The sequence below is a fragment of the Perca fluviatilis genome, unplaced genomic scaffold (genome assembly GCF_010015445.1).
Source record: "Perca fluviatilis unplaced genomic scaffold, GENO_Pfluv_1.0 PFLUV_unplaced_scaf_1, whole genome shotgun sequence".
Lineage (NCBI taxonomy): Eukaryota > Metazoa > Chordata > Actinopteri > Perciformes > Percidae > Perca > Perca fluviatilis.
In genome coordinates this window covers 760,036-777,159 of record NW_024375502.1, presented here as the reverse complement: position 1 = coordinate 777,159, position 17,124 = coordinate 760,036, and the positions used below count along the sequence as shown (strand labels likewise).

General features: G+C 42.3%; 2 protein-coding genes across 2 annotated transcripts in view; one reads left to right on the top strand and one right to left on the bottom strand.

Annotated features, from left to right (window-relative positions):
• Positions 1-17,124, bottom strand: part of LOC120554977 (NLR family CARD domain-containing protein 3-like) — a 291,821-nt gene that overhangs the window by 5,667 nt on the left and 269,030 nt on the right. Inside the window, 5 exon segments of the mRNA XM_039793824.1 lie at positions 14,207-14,380; positions 14,689-14,723; positions 14,725-14,863; positions 14,955-16,722; positions 16,857-17,064. Coding sequence (XP_039649758.1) covers positions 14,207-14,380; positions 14,689-14,723; positions 14,725-14,863; positions 14,955-16,722; positions 16,857-17,064 — 2,324 coding nt within the window.
• LOC120554982 (protein NLRC3-like) overlaps positions 1-17,124 on the top strand; it is a 232,517-nt gene that overhangs the window by 102,545 nt on the left and 112,848 nt on the right. The window lies entirely within an intron of this gene.

The window sequence follows — 17,124 nt, the reverse complement described above, 5'->3', positions numbered from 1 at the left end:
AGCTAACTCTGCTAACACAACAGCTAACTCTGTTAACACAACAGCTAACTCTGCTAACACAACAGCTAACCCTGCTAACACAACAGCTAACTCTGTTAACACAACAGCTAACTCTGCTAACACAACAGCTAACTCTGCTAACACAACAGCTATAACCCTGTTAACACAACAGCTAACTCTAATAAAACAGCTAACTCTGCTAACACAACAGCTAACCCTGTTAACGCAACAGCTAAACCTGAAAACACAACAGCTAACTCTAACACAACAGCTAACTCTGCTAACACAACAGCTATAACCCTGTTAACACAATAGCTAACTCTAATAAAACAACAGCTAACTCTGCTAACACAACAGCTAACCGTGTTAACACAACAGCTAAGCCTGCTAACACAATAGCTAACTCTAATAAAACAACAGCTAACTCTGTTAACACAACAGCTAACTCTGTTAACACAACAGCTAACTCTGCTAACACAACATCTAACTCTGCTAACACAACAGCTAACCCTGTTAACACAACAGCTAACTCTAACACAACAGCTAACTCTGCTAAAACAACAGCTAACTCTGTTAACACAACAGCTAACCCTGCTAACACAACAGCTAACTCTGTTAACACAACAGCTAACCGTGTTAACACAACAGCTAACTCTGCTAACGCAACAGCTAACCCTGCTAACACAACAGCTAACTCTAACACAACAGCAAACTCTGCTAACACAACAGCTATAACCCTGTTAACACAAAAGCTAACTCTAATAAAACAACAGCTAACTCTGCTAACACAACAGCTAACCGTGTTATCACAACAGCTAACTCTGTTAACACAACAGCTAAGTCTATTAACACAACAGCTAACTATGCTAACACAACCGCTAACCCTGTTAACACAACAGCTAACTCTATTAACACAACAGCTAACTCTATTAACACAACAGCTAACTATGCTAACACAACCGCTAACCCTGTTAACACAACAGCTAACTCTATTAACACAACAGCTAACCCTGCTAACACAACAGCTAACTCTGCTATCAACAGCTAACTCTGTTAACACAACAGCTAACTCTGTTAACACAACAGCTCTGCTAACACAACAGCTAACTCTGCTAACACAACAGCTAACTCTGTTAACACAACCCAACCTTAAGCAATAATAACAGCTAACTCAATACGTATTAACAGCCAACCGTATTAACACAACAGCCAGTCCCGCTAACACAACGCTAACTCTTGTTAACACAACAGCTAACTTGTTAACATTAAATAGCTACCTCTGTTAACAGCTGAACAGCTACCCTCTGTTAACACAACAGCTAACCCTGCTAACACAACAGCTAACTCTGCTAACACAACAGCTAACTCTGTTAACACAACAGCTAACCTTAACATTAACGGCTAACTCTGTTAATACCAGCTAACCCTGTTAACACACGTAACAGCTTTCAACTCTGTTAACACAACAGCTAACTCTGTTAACACAACATACCCTTGTTAACAACATAACCCTGCTAACACAACCATAACTCTGTCATCTATTAACATTAACAACAACCTGTTAACACAACAGCCCTATTAACAATGCTTAACTCCGCCACAACAGCTAAACCCATTAACACAACAGCCAACTCTGTCAACATTAACTCTAATAAACATTAACCTGCCATTAATAACATTAACCCCAGTTAACTAAACAGCCAACCCCGCTAACACAACAGCTAACCTCTGTTAACACAACAGCTAACCCTGCTAACACAACAGCTAACTCTGTTAACACAACAGCTCTGTTAACACAACAGCTAACTCTGTTAACACAACAGCTAACCCTGTTAACACAACAGCTAACTCTGCTAACACAACAGCTAACTCTATTAACACAACAGCTAACTCTGCTAACACAACAGCTAACTCTAATAAAACAGCTAACTCTGCTAACACAACAGCTAACCCTGTTAACACAACAGCTAACCCTGCTAACACAACAGCTAACTCTGCTAACACAACAGCTAACTCTGCTAACACAACAGCTATAACCCTGTTAACACAACAGCTAACTCTGCTAAAACAACAGCTAACTCTGCTAACACAACAGCTAACCCTGTTAACACAACAGCTAAGCCTGCTAACACAACAGCTAACTCTGTTAACACAACAGCTAACTCTGTTAACACAACAGCTAACCCTGCTAACACAACAGCTAACTCTGCTAACACAACAGCTAACTCTGTTAACACAACAGCTAACTCTGTTAACACAACAGCTAACTCTGCTAACACAACAGCTAACTCTGCTAACACAACAGCTAACTCTGTTAACACAACAGCTAACCCTATGCACACAACAGCTAACCCTGCTAACACAACAGCTAACTGCTTAACACAACAGCTAACTCTGTTAACACAACAGCTAACTCTGCTAACACAACAGCTAACCCTTGTTAACACAACAGCTAACCCTGCTAACACAACAGCTAACTCTGTTAACACAACAGCTAACCCTGTTAACACAACAGCTACCTCTGTTAACACAACAGCTAACTCTGTTAACACAACAGCTAACTCTGCTAACACAACAGCTAACTCTGTTAACACAACAGCTCTGCTAACACAACAGCTAACTCTGCTAACACAACAGCTAACTCTGTTAACACAACAGCTAACCCTGCTAACACAATAGCTAACTCTGCTAACACAACAGCTAACTATGTTAACACAACAGCTAACTCTGTTAACACAACAGCTAACTCTGCTAACACAACAGCTAACCGTGTTAACACAACAGCTAACCCTGCTAACACAACAGCTAACTCTGTTAACACAACAGCTAACCCTGTTAACACAACAGCTAACTCTGTTAACACAACAGCTAACTCTGTTAACACAACAGCTAACCCTACAACAAAACAGCTAACTCTGCTAACACAACAGCTAACTCTGTTAACACAACAGCTAACCCTGTTAACACAACAGCTAACTCTGTTAACACAACAGCTAACCCTGTTAACACAACAGCTAACTCTGTTAACACAACAGCTAACTCTGTTAACACAACAGCTAACTCTGCTAACACAACAGCTAACTCTGCTATCAACAGCTAACTCTGTTAACACAACAGCTAACTCTGTTAACACAACAGCTAACTCTGCTAACACAACAGCTAACTCTGTTAACACAACAGCTAACTCTGTTAACACAACAGCTACTGCTAACACTAACAGCTAACTCTGCTAACACAACAGCTAACTCTGTTAACACAACAGCTAACTCTGTTAACACAACAGCTAACTCTGTTAACACAAACAGCTAACCCTGTTAACACAACAGCTAACCCTGCTAACACAACAGCTAACTCTGTTAACACAACAGCTAACTCTGTTAACACAACAGCTCTGTTAACACAACAGCTAACTCTGTTAACACAACAGCTAACCCTGCTAACACAACAGCTAACCCTGTTAACACAACAGCTCTGTTAACACAACAGCTAACTCTGTTAACACAACAGCTCTGTTAACACAACAGCTAACTCTGTTAACACAACAGCTAACTCTGTTAACACAACAGCTAACTCTGCTAACACAACAGCTAACTCTATTAACACAACAGCTAACTCTGTTAACACAACAGCTAACTCTAATAAAACAGCTAACTCTGCTAACACAACAGCTAACCCTGTTAACACAACAGCTAACCCTGCTAACACAACAGCTAACTCTAACACAACAGCTAACTCTGCTAACACAACAGCTATAACCCTGTTAACACAACAGCTAACTCTAATAAAACAACAGCTAACTCTGTTAACACAACAGCTAACCCTGTTAACACAACAGCTAACTCTGTTAACACAACAGCTAACTCTGTTAACACAACAGCTAACTCTGCTAACACAACAGCTAACTCTGCTAACACAACAGCTAACCCTGTTAACACAACAGCTAACTCTGTTAACACAACAGATAACTCTGCTAACACAACAGCTAACTCTGCTAACACAACAGCTAACTCTGTTAACACAACTGCTAACCCTGCTAACACAACAGCTAACTCTGCTAACACAACAGCTAACTATGTTAACACAACAGCTAACTCTGTTAACACAACAGCTAACTCTGCTAACACAACAGCTAACCGTGTTAACACAACAGCTAACCCTGCTAACACAACAGCTAACTCTGTTAACACAACAGCTAACCCTGTTAACACAACAGCTAACTCTGTTAACACAACAGCTCTGTTAACACAACAGCTAACCCTGTTAACACAACAGCTAACTCTGTTAACACAACAGCTAACCCTGCTAACACAACAGCTAACTCTGCTAACACAAAAGCTAACTCTGTTAACACAACAGCTAACCCTGTTAACACAACAGCTAACTCTGCTAACACAACAGCTAACTCTGTTAACACAACAGCTAACTCTGTTAACACAACAGCTAACTCTAACACAACAGCTAACCCTGCTAACACAACAGCTAACTCTGTTAACACAACAGCTAACCCTGTTAACACAACAGCTAACTCTGTTAACACAACAGCTAACTCTGTTAACACAACAGCTAACTCTGCTAACAAAACAGCTAACTCTGCTAACACAACAGCTAACTCTGTTAACACAACAGCTAACCCTGCTAACACAACAGCTAACTCTGTTAACACAACAGCTAACCCTGTTAACACAACAGCTAACTCTGTTAACACAACAGCTAACTCTGTTAACACAACAGCTAACTCTGCTAACACAACAGCTAACTGCTAACACAACAGCTAACTCTGTTAACACAACAGCTAACTCTGTTAACACAACAGCTAACTCTGCTAACACAACAGCTAACTCTGTTAACACAACAGCTAACTCTGTTAACACAACAGCTAACCCTAACACAACAGCTAACTCTGCTAACACAACAGCTAACTCTGTTAACACAACAGCTAACTCTGTTAACACAACAGCTAACTCTGCTAACACAACAGCTAACCCTGTTAACACAACAGCTAACCCTGTTAACACAACAGCTAACTCTGCTAACACAACAGCTAACCCTGTTAACACAACAGCTAACTCTGTTAACACAACAGCTAACTCTGTTAACACAACAGCTAACCCTGCTAACACAACAGCTAACTCTGCTAACACAACAGCTAACTCTGTTAACACAACAGCTAACCCTGCTAACACAACAGCTAACCCTGTTAACACAACAGCTAACCCTGTTAACACAACAGCTAACTCTGTTAACACAACAGCTAACTCTGTTAACACAACAGAACTCTGTTAACACAACAGCTAACCCTGTTAACACAACAGCTAACTCTGTTAACACAACAGCTAACTCTGCTAACACAACAGCTAAACTCTGTTAACACAACAGCTAACCCTGCTAACACAACCGCTAACCCTGTTAACACAACAGCTCTGTTAACACAACAGCTAACTCTGTTAACACAACAGCTCTGTTAACACAACAGCTAACTCTGTTAACACAACAGCTAACCCTGTTAACACAACAGCTAACTCTGCTAACACAACAGCTAACTCTATTAACACAACAGCTAACTCTGCTAACACAACAGCTAACTCTAATAAAACAGCTAACTCTGCTTACACAACAGCTAACCCTGTTAACACAACAGCTAACCCTGCTAACACAACAGCTAACTCTAACACAACAGCTAACTCTGCTAACACAACAGCTATAACCCTGTTAACACAACAGCTAACTCTAATAAAACAACAGCTAACTCTGCTAACACAACAGCTAACCCTGTTAACACAACAGCTAAGCCTGCTAACACAACAGCTAACTCTGTTAACACAACAGCTAACTCTGTTAACACAACAGCTAACCCTGCTAACACAACAGCTAACTCTGCTACACAACAGCTAACTCTGTTAACACAACAGCTAACTCTGTTAACACAACAGCTCTGTTAACACAACAGCTAACTCTGTTAACACAACAGCTAACTCTGTTAACACAACAGCTAACCCTGCTAACACAACAGCTAACTCTAACACAACAGCTAACTCTGTTAACACAACAGCTAACTCTGTTAACACAACAGCTAACTCTGCTAACACAACAGCTAACCCTGTTAACACAACAGCTAACCCTGCTAACACAACAGCTAACTCTGTTAACACAACAGCTAACCCTGTTAACACAACAGCTAACTCTGTTAACACAACAGCTAACTCTGTTAACACAACAGCTAACCCTGCTAACACAACAGCTAACTCTGTTAACACAACAGCTAACTCTGTTAACACAACAGCTAACCCTGTTAACACAACGGCTAACTCTGTTAACACAACAGCTAACCCTGTTAACACAACAGCTAACTCTGTTAACACAACAGCTAACTCTGTTAACACAACAGCTAACTCTGTTAACACAACAGCTCTGTTAACACAACAGCTAACTCTGTTAACACAACAGCTAACCCTGCTAACACAACAGCTAACCCTGTTAACACAACAGCTCTGTTAACACAACAGCTAACTCTGTTAACACAACAGCTAACCCTGTTAACACAACAGCTAACTCTGCTAACACAACAGTTAACTCTATTAACACAACAGCTAACTCTGCTAACACAACAGCTAACTCTAATAAAACAGCTAACTCTGCTTACACAACAGCTAACCCTGTTAACGCAACAGCTAACCCTGCTAACACAACAGCTAACTCTAACACAACAGCTAACTCTGCTAACACAACAGCTATAACCCTGTTAACACAACAGCTAACTCTAATAAAACAACAGCTAACTCTGCTAACACAACAGCTAACCCTGTTAACACAACAGCTAAGCCTGCTAACACAACAGCTAACTCTGTTAACACAACAGCTAACTCTGTTAACACAACAGCTAACTCTATTAACACAACAGCTAACTATGCTAACACAACCGCTAACCCTGTTAACACAACAGCTAACTCTATTAACACAACAGCTAACCCTGCTAACACAACAGCTAACTCTGCTAACAACAGCTAACTCTGTTAACACAACAGCTAACTCTGTTAACACAACAGCTAACTCTGCTAACACAACAGCTAACTCTGTTAACACAACAGCTAACCCTGTTAACACAACAGCTAACTCTGCTAACACAACAGTTAACTCTATTAACACAACAGCTAACCCTGCTAACACAACAGCTAACTCTGCTAACAACAGATAACCCTACTAACACAACAGCTAACACAACAGCTAACTCTGCTAACACAACAGCTAACTCTGCTAACACAACAGCTAACTCTGCTAACACAACAGCTAACCCTGCTAACACAACAGCTAACTCTGCTAACACAACAGCTAACCCTGCTAACACAACAGCTAACTCTTCTAACACAACAGCTAACCCTGCTAACACAACAGCTAACTCTGCTAACAACAGCTAACCCTGCTAACAACAGCTAACTCTGCTAACACAACAGCTAAGGACAGAGAAGAGGAACAAGAAGGCTATGCTATGCTAAGCTAAGGTCCAAAGGCTCCAAACCAAAGGAAAAACCACCAAAGGCTAGCACGTCTCCTTCCCACTCAAGAGAAGCTGTAGTAGAGTAGTAAGGTAAGTTTCCTTCATATCCACAAAAGTTTAATTTCTAATTTCTACCTCAAGAAACCAAGGCTAGCCTGTGCTAACTTAAAGGAACACGCCACAGAACATGCAGGTAACTGGTTCCAGTAATCCTACTGCTCCCAATAAGTGACAAAATAACACCAACATGTTCCTATTTACATGTTGTGATTTGTAGTCACAGCGTGTACAAATAACAAGGTCACATGACACACAGCCATCTTCAAAACCTCCTAAACAAACCGGGAACTATATTCTCAGACAGGCGAAGCTCTGCTACTTCTGCTACTTGGGCGGAGTGATTTGCTTTGCAGAGCTTCGCCTGTCTGAGATTATAGTTCCCGGTTTGTTTACGGTTAGAAGATGGCTGTGTCTCAGGTTACGTTGGTGTTTGTACACGCTGTTACTCTCAGTACTCGCTACTACTCGCAGTAGGATTGCTGGAACCATTCACCTGCAGGATCTGTCTGTGCTGCCGCTGCGGCCATCAGACGTTAGCACGTTAACGCCCGGAGATGAGAAGGGTATGTATGGACTTATCTAACTTTGGGGGTTACGGTGAAGAAGCTGAATTTCCAAAAAGGGCGTGTTGTTCCTTTAACATAGCTGCTGTGCAAAAGCTGCAAGGAGCAGCAGAGGGAGCAGGGAGCAGCAGAGGGAGCAGCAGAGGGAGCAGCAGAGGGAGCAGCAGAGCCGCAGTTAGGAACTGAAACAATGTTAGATCTCTCCGGGGAGAGCCCTGCCTCCTTGTGATTGGCTACCCAAAAGAAATTAAAAGTACACAGGCCAAGAAAGCTTACAAACACAAAAAACTCAGAGGCATGTTCCAAGGCAATGAGGCCAGTTTCAGCTCTGTCCAAGAAAACTTTAATACCATCAAAGCTCTGGCAGAGACTGAGAAACAGAGACAGGAGAAGATCAGCAGTGAGGAGAAGAGCAACATCAAGCCCACAGAGCAGCCACCAGGGGAAGAGCTGGAAGAGGATCAGCCTTTAGGAGACCGTCCAGGGCACATCAGTCAACTGGACAGCAGAGTGTCCCAGATGAGAGAGAGTCTGTCTCTGCAAGAAGTAGAGCTGGTGGAACTGAAGGAGCTACTGCTTTCTAAACAGACATCCACTGAATCCACACAGCAGCAGCCAGGTGAGGAATGAGACGAAGGCCTCCATACAGGAGCTAAGAGGAGAGGTCCAGGAGCTACAGCAGGACAGACAGGCCATGGGCAGAGATCTCACTGCTATAAGAGAGGAGATACAGCAGGACAGACAGGCCATGGGCAGAGATCTCACTGCTATAAGAGAGGAGATACAGCAGGACAGACAGGCCATGGGCAGAGATCTCACTGCTATAAGAGAGGAGATACAGCAGGACAGACAGGTCATGGGCAGAGATCTCACTGCTGTAAGAGAGGAGATACAGCAGGACAGACAGGCCATGGGCAGAGATCTCACTGCTATAAGAGAGGAGATACAGCAGGACAGACAGGTCATGGGCAGAGATCTCACTGCTATAAGAGAGGAGATACAGCAGGACAGACAGGCCATGGGCAGAGATCTCACTGCTATAAGAGAGGAGATACAGCAGGACAGACAGGCCATGGGCAGAGATCTCACTGCTATAAGAGAGGAGATACAGCAGGACAGACAGGCCATGGGCAGAGATCTCACTGCTGTAAGAGAGGAGATACAGCAGGACAGACAGGTCATGGGCAGAGATCTCACTGCTATAAGAGAGGAGATACAGCAGGACAGACAGGTCATGGGCAGAGATCTCACTGCTATAAGAGAGGAGATACAGCAGGACAGACAGGCCATGGGCAGAGATCTCACTGCTGTAAGAGAGGAGATACAGCAGACAGACAGGCCATGGGCAGAGATCTCACTGCTATAAGAGAGGAGATACAGCAGGACAGACAGGCCATGGGCAGAGATCTCACTGCTATAAGAGAGGAGATACAGCAGACAGACAGGTCATGGGCAGAGATCTCACTGCTATAAGAGAGGAGATACAGCAGGACAGACAGGTCATGGGCAGAGATCTCACTGCTATAAGAGAGGAGCTGAACCTGAGAGAGCCTAAAACATCTGGAGAGCAAAAGAAAACCAGTGATGCTGAGATCATTATCCTTATAGATTCTAATGGGAAATTTGTGAATGAGGACCAGCTTTTCGCCGGACAAAATGTCACCAAAATCCAATGTCCCAGGACGGACAATGCCCTCCAGCTGCTCACTGAGCCCATCCTGGGTCAGCCTAGCCACATTATCATCCACACAGGTACTAATGACCTGAGACTACAGCAGGAGAGGGTAGCAGAGTCTGTGAAGAGAGGAGCTCAGAGGGCTACACAGACCTTCCCCTCATCAAAGATTATAATCTCTACCATCCTCCCACGAAGAGACTTCCATCCTGACACCATCCACCGGATAAATGCTGGAATCTCCCGTGGATGTGCCCTCATGCCAAATGTCCACCTGGTCCACCCCCTACCCTCAACATCCACAGCCTTTATGATAATGTCCACCTGGTCCACCCCCTACCCCTCAACATCCACAGCCTTTATGATAATGTCCACCTGGTCCACCCCCTACCCTCAACATCCACAGCCTTTATGATAATGTCCACCTGGTCCACCCCCTACCCTCAACATCCACAGCCTTTATGATAATGTCCACCTGGCCCACCCCCTACCCTCAACATCTATTGCCTGACTGACTGATGTGAATAACCTGATTTCTCTGTGTGCCATGTAGCCTAAACATCATATCCTGAATATGATCAAAAACAGGATAATCCTCATGACTGGAATATTCATGTCCATGTAAACACATATGATACCAACAACATGCTAGATCCGTGGGTTCAGAGATAGCAGCGTCCATAGCAACCAGCAGTTTATCTACAGCAGTGGAGGGCTGTGTATTTTACACCTGGGCCTTCAGTACTGTTGCATCAAAAGACAGTAAACAACATAAGCATTCACCCTTTCTACTTCTTTCAAGATAAAACTCCAGCAGGGGGCGAGAAAGTGCATGCATTGTGGAACCCATCATTGGCTTGTGTTTCCCTGGGGAACCTTTAAACTGGTGCACCTTAACAGGTGGTGTGAAATGTTTGGTGAAAAAGTATTTCACCGAAATCCCTTCATGAAAGAGGGAACTCTCATTCAGACACATTCAGCTCATTCAAGAAAACTGGAGACACAACCGGTTGGAAAATGGACATTGTGTAAAATTGTTGCCAGTTAAGTTTATTTGTGTTGAGAATTGAGACCAATTGTCTAATTTGATAATTATATTTGGGAAACAATGATTGATGGCAAGCTAATTGACAATTGTTTATTTTCATATTGTATTTGAAATGTATAGTTTTCAGTTAATATATTAATACCATATTGTTGGTGAAACTTGAGTCTATCTGTGTTTGTTTGATTTTGCTGGGAGAAGTTTATCCTTAGACTTAGTTAAATCTAATTGCTATTTATGATGTGGTTACAATGACTACAATGAAATCATATATTTAATTTTGAAAATGTCCTTAAAGTAATGAATATTTTGTTTTGTTTTTGCCTTTTAAAAGGTTATCAACCTAACTTACTACTACTGCTAGCTACAATCTTCTACTACTACTACTACTACTACTACTACTACTAACTACAATCTTCTACTACTACTGCTACTACAATCTTCTACTGCTATTAATAATTCCTCTGCTGCTTGTATCTACAAATTAAAATCTATCTAAAACAAACTAAACTGGAATTAATAGAAAAGTCAGAGTTTTCCCTTGCGTCCTTCAGTCCTTGAAGAGGCCTTTTGTAAGTTTGGGCAAAGAGCTGAAGTGTGAACCATACATAACTTGACAAGTACTATCCTACAGCAATTAAATCACCTTTGAATAACCTCACCATGACACTAGGACATTACTGTGTGGAATAACATGATTTAACACCTAGAGACACCTAATACACTACTGCAGAGACATGAACACACGCTGACTGAAGCATCACTTTCACACAGTATGACAGGATGCTGCATCACATGTAGTCAAAATAAATTGAATTACCAAAGAAACCAAAACAAACCCACAACAACCGGTCATATTTACTCATACGGTGACCACAAAGCAATCAAAAACACAAATAACACAATCAGCGATCAACAGGCCTCCCCACAAATACCAGCCAAGCAGCGGGGGCTTAACACACACAAAGACACAGCAGCCACTGACACTGCTCCAATCTTTAACACCTAAAGTAAGCAGTAATAGCTATAAAATAATTTCACTAAAATGCTGAAAAATCCATTAAACTTACCAAAAGCTACTATCATGTGAAGAAAAATACATCCACCTTTCTTTCATTAACTTTACATCTAAAAATCCAAACGAATTTGGAGCCTATACAATATATAAAATACATATGAAATTGATAAATATATATATTTATTTTAGAAATGAATATATACGCCTTTAATTATAAAATACAATTTTCTGATTCTGACAATCTCTTTGCCGCGACTGGCCTTGCCTGACGGCCCACCTCTGATCTACAGATCGAGTCATAACAATGAATATTCTGATTAATAGTGGATGGCTTGTGGGTGAAATAATGTATAAATAATGAGGAAACTATAACTGAACATAGAGAGCAGAACAGCCTATGTGCATTTACACATTGTTATCATTAGCTGAGTGTCTCATAGAAAAAAATGTATGCCACATGTGCACAGGATTACGGCTGCTGCCACCACTGCCACACTATCATTTAGAGAGACCCAACAATCCCCCAAGAGCAAGCATTTGGTGCAACAGTGGACCTTTCTCTGTAGAAAAACATCAACATTACATCTCTCTCATACACACATATATTGTGTTTGCACTGCAGGAACTAGGAAAGAGCATTTTGAGGGGACTTTTTGAACTTAAAAGTCGGTACTCTCCGGCACAAGAGGAACTTTGTTGCACAATAATGGACCAGACGTCAGTGTATGTCTCTGATCGATCACATGAGCCATGCAGCACCGGCAGCTGACATTGTAAACCTCTAGCTAACTAGTCTGCTGAAAGAGTAGATTAATGCTTCATCCACACACTCTTCTCACAGCGTAGAAAGTAGGGCTGCAGCTATCGATTATTTTGTATATCGAATATTCTACCGATTATTCAATCGATTAATCGAGTAATCGGATAAGAAACACTTAGTAAGAAATACTTAGTAAGCAGCAATAGTAAATATTTATTATTGCTGTTTACTAAAAAACAGGTTTCCTTTTTTAGAAAAAGCAAAACATTTTATTGCCAAATTCCAAGACCCTTAAAAAAAAAATACATTACAATAGTACATTTCTGGTGGCCCAAATGATAATATTTTTCACCCCATTCCCCTTCTTTCCTCTGGCTCTTTACACTGGATATGCAAAAAAGCTGTTCACTGACCAGAGGGTAAATGTGACTGTACGAAGCTTACAGCAGGGCAACTACACTGTTCTGGGGACACGTTTTCAGAAGGCTAATACACAGTGAGGAGCATAGATATATCTATGGTGAGGAAAAAGAATAAAGAATGCATGATGACGTCATTCCGTGCATATTAAGTAGCCATGCTGGGGGAGGAGCCGGTTTGAACCGGCAGCAGCTAAGTTTCCAAAGATTAGAAGCAAACTAATAAAACAGTTAGACTACAAACCGACAGCTTTCTTTTAGCTTGTTGGTAAAATATTCTATTAGCAGAGTAGCATGTTGTAGGCTAGTTGTGTAAAACATCGCTATTAGCAGAGTAGCATCTGCAGGCAGTTGTGTAAAACATGCTATTAGCAGAGTAGCATGCTGTAGGCTAGTTTTGTAAAATATCGCTATTAGCAGAGTACATGCTGTAGGCTAGTTGTGTAAAACATCGCTATTAGCAGAGTAGCATGCTGTAGGCTAGTTGTGTAAACAGTGATTGGACGAGAGCAGCAGACGTTGGCTACCTTGTGTCGGGTTGGCTCCGTGGAATGGATGAGTACACTGGATGTTTGTTACAGAGGTGATGTAGCAGCATGTTTGCAGCTTAAAATGATCCCAAACTTTCTGTCATTTTCTCTCACCTGTCTCTTCTCTTAGACCCTCACTATTTTCGTCTTCCTTCATTTGTAATCTGGGCCGTCAGTCTTGTGTTTATATACTGTCTGTGCGTGTGGTTGTGTCCGCAGAAGCGCAAACCTCTTGTGCGCTTAGTAAAAATCCTCCGTGCGGAAACACAGTGAGCCGTACAACATTAATTACATTGATTTACGAAGCTTTGAGGCAAAGAATTTTGCTTCGAGCATTTTTTTGTAACCGAATTATTCAAGTTATTTGAGGAATCGTTTCAGCCCTAATAGAAAGCACATTGCTTTGTGCTAAGCTAGGGCTAAACCTGTCCTGGACCTCTGTCGAGTTGAAACTGACTTGATCCGGGAAAGAGGGAAGAACAGGATGTTTCTTAAAACCACGGACAGTGCCTTTAACATACAGAGATGTGTCCAAACTACATCAATTATTAACAAAAGGGAGTTATCATTTTAGATCTTTTAGAGATGTTCTCCTTTAAAACTTCCTACACAAATATCTCATTTTTGTTCATCAGTGTTTGTACCTGAGAGTGTCCAGTCTCCAGAGAGGATCCTTCAGTCCCTCTGACAGTAGCTTCACTCCTGAGTCTCCTGGATTATTGTAGCTGAGGTCCAGCTCTCTCAGATGGGAGGGGTTGGAGCTCAGAGCTGAGACCAGTGAAGAACAGCCTTCCTCTGAGATCAGACAGCCTGACAGACTGCAGACACACAGAACAACACACAGGAACCCTCTGTAAACCGGGAGCTTGCTGTCCAGGTACATTTTGGTCCAGATTAAGAATAAATCTTTAAAATCATCGTGCTGTGGTATTTATTTATTCAACAACAAAAGTAAACAATCATCATGGAAATTAACTCTGACTCTAGAAATGAATAATTACATAAGTAATAACTACTGCCCAAGTTTATTATATCAACAGACACAAAGCTTCATGTTAGCGTTTTGTCAACTAAAGTTAATCAGAGTTTAAATGGTCATCAGCTGAATGGGTTAATGAATCCTGACCTGAGAGTCTCCAGTGTGCAGTGTGGACTCTTCAGTCATCAGTAAGATCAGCTTCACTCCTGAATCCTGCAGCTCGTTGTTACTCAGGTCCAGCTCTCTCAGACTAGAGGACTGGGAGCTGAGAACTGAGGACAGAGCTTCACAGCTTCTCTCTGACAGGTTACAGCCACTCAGTCTGGAGAGACAACAGGACGGAAACAAGTTATTTATATTTAACTCATGTTGAAAGATATCAGAGTATTTATTGATGAATAAATCCCACTTACAGAGCTTTGTTGGAGGCTTTGACCACTGGCAGCAGCCTCAGAAGAGCCTCCTCTGAAGCAGAGTATTTCTTCAGGTCAAACACGTCCAGATCTTCTTCTGATGACAGTAAGATGAAGACCAGAGCTGACCACTGAGCAGGAGACAGTTTATCTGTGGAGAGACTTCCTGAACTCAGGGACTGTTGGATCTCCTCCACTAGAGAACGATCATTCAGTTCATTCAGACAGTGGAACAGATTGATGCTTCTCTCTGCAGACAGATTCTCACTGATCTTCTTCTTGATGTACTTGACTGTTTCCTGATTCAACTCTGAGCTACTTCCTGTCTGTGTCAGCAGACCTCGTAGGAGACTCTGATTGGTCTGCAGTGAAAGACCCAGGAGGAAGCGAAGGAACAAATCCAGGTGTCCATTTGGACTCTGTAAGGCCTCGTCCACAGCACTCTGGTAGAACTGTGTTGATGTTGTTTGTTTTCCTGACAGTAGGTTGACTCCAGAGTTGGTGAAGGTCAGATGGACATGAAGAGCAGCCAGAAACTCCTGAACACTCAGATGGATGAAGTTGAACACCTTGTCCTGGTACAATCCTCTCTCCTCTTTAAAGACCTGTGTGAACACTCCTGAGTACACTGAAGCGGCTCTGATATCGATGCCACACTCTGTCAGGTCTGATTCATAGAAGATCAGGTTACCTTTCTGCAGCTGCTCAAAAGCCAGTTTTCCCAGAGACTCAATCATCTTCCTGCTCTCTGGACTCCAGTGTGAATCTGTCTCAGCTCCTCCATCATACTTGATGTTCTTCACTTTGGCCTGAACCACCAGGAAGTGGATGTACATCTCAGTCAGGGTCTTGGGCAGCTCTCCTCCCTCTCTGGTCTTCAACACATTCTCCAGAACTGTAGCAGTGATCCAGCAGAAGACTGGGATGTGGCACATGATGTGGAGGCTTCGTGATTTCTTGATGTGGGAGATGATTCTGCTGGCCTGATCCTCATCTCTGAATCTCTTCCTGAAGTACTCCTCCTTCTGAGGGTCAGTGAACCCTCTGACCTCTGTCACCATGTCAACACACTCAGGAGGGATCTGATTGGCTGCTGCAGGTCGTGTGGTTATCCAGAGGCGAGCAGAGGGAAGCAGATTCCCCCTGATGAGGTTTGTCAGCAGCACACCCACTGAGGTGGACTCTCTAACATCAGTCAGGATCTCAGTGTTGTGGAAGTCCAGAGGAAGTCGACACTCATCCAGACCATCAAAGATGAACACAACCTGGAACTCTTCAAACCTGCAGATTCCTGCTTCTTTGGTTTCACTAAAGAAGTAATCAACAAGTTCCACCAAGCTGTACTTTCTCTCTTTCAGCACATTCAGCTCTCTGAAGGTGAATGGAAATGTGAACTGGATGTCCTGGTTGGCTTTGTCTTCAGCCCAGTCCAGAGTGAACTTCTGTGTTAAGACTGTTTTCCCGATGCCAGCCACTCCCTTTGTCATCACTGTTCTGATTGGTTCATCTCTTCCAGGTGGGGTTTTAAAGATGTCTTCTTGTCTGATTGTTGTTTCTGGTCTGTCTGGTTTCCTGGATGCTGATTCAATCTGTCTGACCTCATGTTCATCATTGACCTCTGCAGTCCCTCCCTTTGTGATGTAGATCTCTGTGAACATCTGATTCAGAAGGGTTGGGTTTCCTGCTTTAGCAATCCCCTCAAACACACACTGGAACTTCTTGTTTAGTTTAGATTTGAGTTTACGCTTACAAACTCCAGCTGGACTTCCTGAATGAATACAGAACAAAGAAGATCAGTAAGTGATTTATAAAGAAACATGAACATACTTTGAGCCATCTCTGGAGACAGTAGTAAACATCCCATTAGTCCAGCAAGTTAATTATTTAGAGAAATCATCTTACTGCTCTGCAGACGGTCAGCCAGCTCGTCCTGCTTCATTCTCCTCAGGAAGTGCAGTGTGATCTTCAGAAATGCCTCTCTGCTGCTCCTCTGATCTTCATCATCATCCTCCCTCTGACTCTCTGAGCATTCTGGGTAATCTGGACTCAGAAGCTTCTGGATCTTCTCCAGTTCGTTTTTCACAAAAGTAACGATGTTGTCCTCCAGCAGCTGGAACAGAAGATTATATGAATCAAATCAAACTGAAATCATGGAAGCAAACACCAAATC